The sequence below is a fragment of the Crocuta crocuta genome, unplaced genomic scaffold, assembly GCF_008692635.1.
Source record: "Crocuta crocuta isolate KB4526 unplaced genomic scaffold, BGI_CrCroc_1.0 scaffold193, whole genome shotgun sequence".
Classification (NCBI taxonomy): Eukaryota; Metazoa; Chordata; class Mammalia; order Carnivora; family Hyaenidae; genus Crocuta; species Crocuta crocuta.
In genome coordinates this window covers 6,638,941-6,647,459 of record NW_027529624.1, presented here as the reverse complement: position 1 = coordinate 6,647,459, position 8,519 = coordinate 6,638,941, and the positions used below count along the sequence as shown (strand labels likewise).

Below are 8,519 nucleotides of genomic sequence, written 5' to 3'. Positions count from 1 at the left end.
AACTTTCCAGCTCCTCCCCCTTTGCCCCCCTCTTTTACACCCCAGCCCCAATTAGCCAGCAGACCTGGCCATCTCTGACTCCAGACTCTATGCTGCCTCCAGGTGGTCACTCGTCACCGCCTCCACCACTCAGCCAGGTCCAGGCTCCGTTGCCCCTCGCCTGGCCACTGTCAGTGGACGACTGTAGGCGCTCCCCCCTCAATGGCCATGGGTGCCCTTGCTCCCTTAGAGCCCCATTCACACGATAGCAAAGGGATCGTCTGAGAAAGCAGATCGAAGCACCTAAACCTCTCACCTTAAACTTCCCACAGCTCCCACCTGATGGTAAAACCCAAGTCCCGCGAGGGACCCTGTGTGGCCGTCCCTTTCCCCCATCCCATCTCTCCCTGCTCTCCCCTCATTCACTCTTTGTGTTCCCCAAATATACCAGATGACCTGCATCAGGGCCTTTGCACATGCTGGTCCCTCTGCCTGGAATGCTTCTTCTGTAGGTCAACACGTACCTTCTTCCCTGGCCACCGCGTCGCAGCCCCCCTCACCCCTCATTTCTGCACCCTCTAATTTGTTGCCTAGTATGCTTGTTAATTGTCTCCCTTTCTTGCTAAACAATCATCTCTTAAGGTCAGGGTGTTTTTCCTTCATTGTTTTATTCACTGTTATACTGATTGAGTCCTGAGCGCTGACATAGTAGGGTTCTCAGGTACTGTTTGTTAAATGAGTGAATGAATGAATGAATGAATGAACAGGGGCATAAACCCAGGGCTATGAATCTGGTAAAGGGAAGGATGCACAGAGGTGCAAAGCCATGAACTTGACCTTCTAGGCCATGTGGGTTTCTTGGCTTTCGTGTCATCTGTGTCCTGGATCAATTATTTACTGCATCAGTTTCTGAGTCGGAGCCTTTGGGACACCATCCATCTACAGACCCCTTTCCTCCCTGTCACAAAAGAAACTGGATGACGCGATGTCAATGGCTGATGATGGTGGAGGTGCCTCGAGGGCCCGAGATGCTGGCCCCTGGGCTGAGGGCTTGGGTGGCGTCGGGGAGACAGGAGGCTCCCCTGGGCTGACCTTGCTGGTTTCTCCCCGGGCAGGATACAAGGCAGAGGTGACGGTCAGCCAGGTGTACTCAGGCAGCCTCCGCGTGCTCAATCGCCACTTCTCCCAGGACCTTGCCCGCCGGGAGTCCAGTGCCTTCCGCAGTGAAACTGCCAAAGCCCAGAAGATGGTAGGGAAGGGCTGCGGGGAAGGGAGGGAGTGGACAGGGGTGGGGAGGGGGAGGACCCTGGTCATGCCACACCGGTCGGCACTCGCTGGGAGCAGAGTCCTGTCCCGGACACGATGGAAGGCGATGTAGGATAGGGGGGTGGACAAGTTGGTGGACTCTGGGGTCAAATGCACTAAGCGGAAGTCTTGATTGTGCGACTCACTAGCCGCGGTACCTTGGGGAGGTCAGGGCAGTGCAAGGGTGCCGTCAGGGCCCACCCACATCCCCTCCCCCCTCCAGGGCGATGGTTTCCTGCCCTGGGGGTGGTCTCAGGCTGCCAGCACCTTCCACCCTCGGGCTGTGGGATGGCACCTTGCCCAGTAGGGCAGGCCGGAAGTGCTGAGGAGTAGTTCTTCCTGGGAGCAAGCTTCAGCCATGAGAGATGGCGTGGGTGGAAAATACCCCAGCTCCCTTGGCCCTGGGGAGGTGACAGCTCTGAGGACGCCCCCAGCATGTCCCAGCTGCCCACAGCCCTGTCCTCCTTCACAGCCACATCGGCCGTCCCCTGCTAGTCCGTCACCCTCCTGGTGGTGTTCTCCAGAATCACCCCCAAAGAAGCCACTCCCCCCACGCCCTTGGCTCGGGGCTTGCTTCTGGGGGACCTGCCCAAGGCTCTCTTTCCTCCTCTGCAGAGCAGATAACAACAGTGTCTGTGCAGGGGGGTGTGGGGTTGAAGTGGGATGGTGAGGACGCTATTTCCACGCTGTTCCTCGCAAGCACACGTCCTGCTGTCGGTGCTGGACTTGAACATGCACCCCGCCCTACCAGCTCAGCTCCCGTGACGGGTGGCTGGGGGTGAGGGGTGGACTCGGAGCCCACTGGGGCTTTGCAGGGTGGAGGGGGGACTTCTGACCAGAGGGACAGGGGCCCCTGGTGGCCGGGAGGAGGCCGGAGCTGGCGGAAGGGGCGGTGTTGAGGGGCGATGCCTATGTATTGGGGGAGGGGAACAGAATGGGGGCAAGTTTGTTTTCCCCGCGTGGCCACTTATCCGCTGGGTAGCAGGGCTACCGAGAAGGGCAAAGGGCACTCCAAGGTGGGAGGGGGTTTCTGCAGAGGGTCACGAGGGTGCTGTCATTTCCTCTCCTTTTAGCTCAAGGAGCTCATTGCCAGCACCCGCCTGGGTCCTTACTACAACTCCAGCTCAGTCTATTCCTTTGGGTGAGTCGCCCTGGGCCCCCCAAGCAGCCCTCACTAGAACCTTGGACTCAAAGAAGAGGAGGGGATGCCCGAGGCTTCTGATGCAATCCCCTTGCTTTTAAAAATGGGGACACTGAGACAGGGAAAGGAAACTTGACTTCCCACGTGTGACTTCCCTTCACGGGGCTCAGTTTCCTCATCTGTAGAATGGGCACAGTGTGGTGGTAGGGATCGCGCCAGACAGTGGCCGTGTCGCGTGCTTTGCCAGGGCCTGGCATGTGTTAGGTGAGGCCATGGTTGTGGCAAGAGGGGGGGTGGCCCAGCTGACCCATGCGCATCTGGCTTGGGTCCTATGTCCCATGCGTATCTCGCGCTTCCTGGAGGCAGAGAGCACTTCCCTAGGGATGTGGTAGGAGGTTTCCAAGGGAACAGCACCCGGGAGGTAGTAAGCACCCGGGGCAGGGGGGTCGGAGGGAGGGCATGAGCCAGGCTCAGAGCCAGATTTCAGGCCCCTTCCCACCCCTCTCGCTTCTGCCTGCCTTAGGGAGGGCCCTCTCACCTGCTTCTTCTGGTTCATCCTCCAAATCCCGGAGCACCGCCGGCCGATGCTGAGCCCTGAGGTGGTGCAGGCACTGCTGGTGGAAGAGATGCTATCTACGGCCAACGGCTCGGCCCCCGCCTCCTACAGGGCCGACTATGAGGTGGACCCCGAGGGCCTGGTGATCCTGGGTCAGTACCGGGGAGGGGGGTGCAGGGCGAGTCCGGGCAGCGGGATGCAGGCTGCCTGTCCGGGGCTGGGTGCTCTCAGGGCTGGGGGGAGGGTGTAGCCCCAGGGACCGCTGCCGGGCAAGGGGTTGGGGGTCGGCACTCGGGGTAAATCTCAGACAGGCTGGCTCTGATGGTCACCGCTATTTTTATTTTTGTTTTTCATTTTGTTTTCCTTATTTACCTTGGGTCTTTTGTTTATTTGTTTGTTCGTTTCCTTTTAACAGAAGCCAGCGTGAAAGACATAGTTGCGCTGAACTCCACGCTGGGTACGCGCTTCGGTTTTTCCTCCCCACTTGCCTTTGAGTTGCTGTTTTGCTTGGCTTGGTCAAGGGTCAGGTGGCCACATGGCTTCCGGGGGGTGTGGGGAGGAGAGGCCTGGAGGGACCCAGGGGTTGCCTGGTGGGCTTGGAGAGGAGCCCTGAGCAAGCCTTGGGCCCACGGGGGAGAGGTTGTATTGTGCACCTGTGTGTGTGTGTGTGTGTGTGCATGCACACGTGCACTCGTGTGTTGCCTGTGTGGGGCGTGAGAGTGAGCAGCAGGTTGAGTTACACATAAACATGAATCTACTTTTTTTATCATCAAACTCAGTGTACTCACAAGCTACTGTTCCCACTAATAGTAGGAAATACTCTTGCCAATTCGAAGTGTATCAGTCACTTTGCATTTATTTTTTTTTAAATTTTTTTAACGTTTGTTTATTTTTGAGAGACAGAGACAGAGCATGAGTGGGGGAGGGACAGAGAGAGAGAGGGAGACACAGAATCCGAAGCAGGCTCCAGGCTCTGAGCTGTCAGCACAGAGCCCGATGCGGGGCTCGAACTCATGGACCACGAGATCATGAGCTGAGCTGGAGTTGGATGCTTAACCGACTGAGCCCAAGCCACCCAGGTGCCCCCACTTTGCATTGAAACCCTGGGCTCTTGGAGATATTTCTGTCACATTCAAGGGTCCTCTCCTCACATTTTCCTTCCCCTTCATACCCAGGCTAATCTGCCCTGTCTTCCGACCCCACTCCCATGCCCTCCTGCCAGAGTCACCTTGCTTTTCTCCAAGAGGCTCCATGGTCTTCCTCCTGCACCCTGGTGGGCAAGGAGCACTGTCCATCTTGTCATCTGTGTGACTGGAGACACCTGCAGTTGTGCAGTGCACCTCCTGTGCAGATGTACCCTGCAGTCCTGAGCATAAGCTCCTAAATTCCCAGAGTCTCCTTATAGTACCTTGAGTTTCTACCCAGAGCTGAGGCCATCAGCCCCCTCTCAGTGAAAGAGGCAGAATTTAAATCATCCGCATACCCTCTCTTACCTTCTGGTGGGTCAAATGCTCACTTCTTCAGGGGATGGTGGTGATGAGGTCAAAGTACAACTTTCAAATAGCTAAAATCACGGTTGGATGGATGGATCGATCTACCTACCTAGCTATCTACCTTCCACTGTGCTGGCACTCATTCTTCCTTGCCCTTGGTCTTGGATGGGCCTTTCTGATGCCCTTGCCTGTGCTGGCTGTCCACGTGTCCTCAGGTTTCTGGAAGTTGCTTTGTAATTATCTGTATTTGGTTCAGTGCACATCCAGAGTCCCTGCTCTCTGAGGGCACAGTGTCTAATGGGACGAGGTGACAACTCAAATCCTTCCCACAGGCTTTTTGAGCATCTACCCCGTGCCAGGCCCCGTGCCTGCTCTGGGGACATCAGACGACCGTGTCCTCACCCCTGCTCTCAGAGGAGCTCTGAGCCCATGAGAGAGACAGACAAATAAGCAGACTCTCCCAGCACCAAGCGCGGGCGCTAGAGTAGAGGTCCCAGAGGCAGTGGAGGGGGGAGCCGTTCCGCCCTGGGGGCAGATGGACACCAGGGGCCACAGTCCAAAGCAGAAGAAGGGACTCTACTCTAGAGGGAGGGAAGAGTTGCGCCTGCCTGAGGGGACGGGGGGTCCTGGATGCCTTCACGGGGCTCAGGCAGCTGGCTCAGGCATGGGAGATGGGCAGGACTCCCTCGGGTCGCAAAGAGGAAGGGGCGCTCTGGGCGGAGGGGACAGTGTGAGCAAAGGCCAGGCGAGGAGCATGCACCAGACATATTCGTTTGCTTTCTCTCTATGACCAGAGGTGACAGGGTGCCCAAACATGTGTCTGATGACTGGCAGAAACCAGCCTGTACCTCTCGACTTAATTAGCCTCAATTTAAAAAAACAAAAAAAGATAATTATTAAAATGGCAAAAGCAAAACCTCAACTTGGAGCAAGATTTAAAGAAAAACAGCCAGGAAGAGCCAGGCAGCTCTCCCCAGGGGCTGGCTCAGGCAGATCAGAGGCCCCGTCTCTCTCCTCCTGTGCCTGGCGTCCCCCCGCTGGGGTCAGGATGGCCAGGACTCAGGATGGGGGGGGCTGAGCAGCAGTATCTGAGCAAAGCACGCTCCCCTCCATTCCCTTACTGGCGCTCGGAACCACCCAGAGAAGGAGGTGGAAATGGGACTCTCACTGTTCATTTGCCAAAACGGAGTGGAGAAGCAACTGAGTCACGGGCTGATGAGAAGGTGATGCTGGGCCTGGACGGAAGAGGGTGAGCCCCCCACACACCAGGCTGCCTCCCACCTCCGGGGCGCACTCCCACGTCCCTACTGCTGCTCGGGCTACGGGGAGGTTTCGATGACAGACTTACTGCTCCAGGGGAGAAATTGTTTGTTCTCTGCTGGTCCCTGGAGCCGAACTCAAACACAGAGTAGGGGCCCCACCGACTGTGGAGGGTGAGCGAGCGCAGGGATGCTAGAGCAGTGGAGGGGGCACTGGTGTGCCCATCCCTGGCACCGCCCTCACAGCTCATGGATTCAGCGGAAGACAGGAGGCGCAGCGGGGTGTGGACCTTGGCAGGGAGCCTGTGACAGAGAAGGAGGTGCAGGGTGAGTGCAGCCAACAAGACGGGCTGTGTCTGAGCCTCAGGTGGGGCCGGCGGAAGGGTGACAAGTCACCGGGCTTTCTCCCCAGCTCCCCCTTCTCCCTCCCCCCACACCCACCGAGAGAACAGTCGCTGCTATGTGTATGTAGCACCCGCTCTGTGTGAGGCACTATACTGGGTACGCGGACATGCATCATCCCTAAGCATGTGACAAGCTGCAGGGTGGCATCACGGCCCCCATTCTACAGGGGAGAAAACCAAGCCCCCTGGGGAAGGTTTGGTGAACCCGGGTCTGTCCCGCCCAGGTCTGTTGTGGGGAAAAATAATGGCAACTATTTCATGGGGCTATTAAATGAGGGGGTGAGTGGGGTGCCTGGGTGGCTCAGTCAGTTGGGCATCTGACTTAGGCTCAGGTCATGGTCTCAGAGTCCACAGTCTGTGGGTTCGGGCCCCGCGTCGGGCTCTGTGCTGACAGCTCGGAGCCTGGAGCCTGCTTCGGATTNTGGGAGCCTGGTGGCCCCAGACCCCCGCCCCCCCCCGCCCCGGCTCTGCTGCTTCTCAGTGGCGTGTCCTAAGGCAAATCACTTTGCCTCTCTGAGCCTCAGTTTCCTCACTGGTAAAATGGGTGCAGAATCANGCGTCGGGCTCTGTGCTGACAGCTCGGAGCCTGGAGCCTGCTTCGGATTCTGTGTCTCCTTCTCTCTCCCTCTCCCGGGCTCGTGCTCTGTCTCTCTCTCTCAAAAAGAAACATTAAGAAAATACTTTTAAATGAGGTGGTGAGTGTACGACACTTAGCTGCCCTCCCCCCAGGCATGCCTCCAATGCTTAATAAGTGGAATTTGTTTCATTGCTGTTGTTGCCTTATCATCAGCTGGAGCTCCCTGCCTCTGCCCGGGGCTGCCTCGCTGCCCCTTCTCTCCACCTGAAATGAAACCCTCGCCCTTCCCCCTTATGGTACAGCTACCTTGCTGGTCGCTCAGCCTCCTCAGAGTGGCTCCCGGCGGTCAGAGGAGTCTGTGATCCAAGCCCAGCCTCGGCCCAGTCCTGCCTAACCTTCCGTGGCTCCCCATGGCCACAGGAGAAAGCGCCTCCTCTCCTGGGCGTGATCTGCGCCCCGCCTCCCTTCACCAGCTTTTGCTCTTGCCTCAAAGTCCCCCGGCCTTTTGTGCGCACGTGTGACCCTGACTCGCACCCCCCCCCCAAGTCTTCCCAGCCTTAGAGCCCTCACTTCCTGAGCTATATACCTCTGGGCTCTGTATATATCCTTGCCGTTCTTGGCGCTCCCGGGTAGTGACTGGACCTTTCCCTGGTACTCGCCTGGCACGGAGAAGTCAGTGAGTGCCACGTGAGTGAATGAATGGACCAGTGAGTGAGTGCGTGGTTGGGGAGAGGCAAAAATGAGCCGGGGACGCGGGAAGACAGGACACAGCACAGCTGGGCTGATCCCCAGCCAGCCGGTCTTCCCCATGCCACCCCGGCCCTGGTGAGGACCCAGCCGGCCCCCCGGGTCTCTCCTCCTGGCTAACGGGGGTCAGGGGGCCTGTCCCTCTCACTCCTCCAGGCTGCTACCGCTACAGCTACGTGGGCCAGGGCCAGGTCCTCCGGCTGAAGGGGCCCGACCACCTGGTCTCCAGCTGCCTGTGGCACCTCCAGGGCCCCAAGGATCTCATGCTCAAACTCCGGCTCGAGTGGACGCTGGCCGAGTGCCGGGACCGGCTGGCCATGTACGACGTGGCTGGGCCCCTGGAGAGGAGGCTCATCACCTCGTGAGTCCAAGGAAGGCGGGTGGGAAGGGGATGGTGTCGTGGGGTCAGAATCACGCTCCGTTCTGAGGGGAGGGGCCATGTGACCCCGCTCCTCCGGGATCTGGTATTTGAGAGTCAGCCTAGAAGTGGCTGTGAATTGTGGGCAGTCCCCTTTCCCTCCCTGAGCCTCAGTTTCCCCATCTGTAACAAAGCAGTTGTGCGAGGTTACCCCGAACGTCAGCGCTGAGGGGTGACGTGGCTTGTCAGGGCCCTTCGGAGTCTGGTGGCCCCAGAGCCCCGCCCCCCCCCCGCCCNTGCCAAGATTCTCACACATGTAATGCTATCCGTTATTACTCTGTGTTAAATGCATCCATTAAATATCCAGTAGCTGCTGTCCATTATTAGTCTCATTATACCCGGTCTAGTTGGGGTTGGGTCACGAAGGGCATTGAATGCCAGGGCAGTGTGAGCTGTAATACTTGGTAAGTGGGGGAACAAACTGAAAGTTCTTGAGCAGAGGAGCAGAGCTTTAGGACATGGGTAATGATGACAAGGGCAGAAAGCAGACAAGTGGTGGTGGGGGGAGACCACGAGGGGGCTGGAAATGGCCTTGGCCGTCAAGAGAACTGGCCACCTCCGCAGGGTGGGGGAGGGGTTTGGGGCCTACGTGGCTCTGTGAGAGCTAAGGGGAGAGGCTGGAAGGGGGTGGGGAGGGGGG

The 8,519-nt window shown here is 58.2% G+C and overlaps 1 protein-coding gene across 1 annotated transcript in view; it reads left to right on the top strand.

The window, feature by feature from the left end:
- TMPRSS6 (transmembrane serine protease 6) overlaps nucleotides 1-8,519 on the top strand; it is a 31,497-nt gene that overhangs the window by 3,120 nt on the left and 19,858 nt on the right. Inside the window, exons 2-6 of the mRNA XM_077762067.1 lie at nucleotides 1,095-1,228; nucleotides 2,358-2,425; nucleotides 2,949-3,133; nucleotides 3,397-3,438; nucleotides 7,618-7,822. Of these exons, the coding sequence (XP_077618193.1) occupies nucleotides 1,095-1,228; nucleotides 2,358-2,425; nucleotides 2,949-3,133; nucleotides 3,397-3,438; nucleotides 7,618-7,822 (634 nt within the window). The remainder of the gene's footprint in view (nucleotides 1-1,094; nucleotides 1,229-2,357; nucleotides 2,426-2,948; nucleotides 3,134-3,396; nucleotides 3,439-7,617; nucleotides 7,823-8,519) is intronic.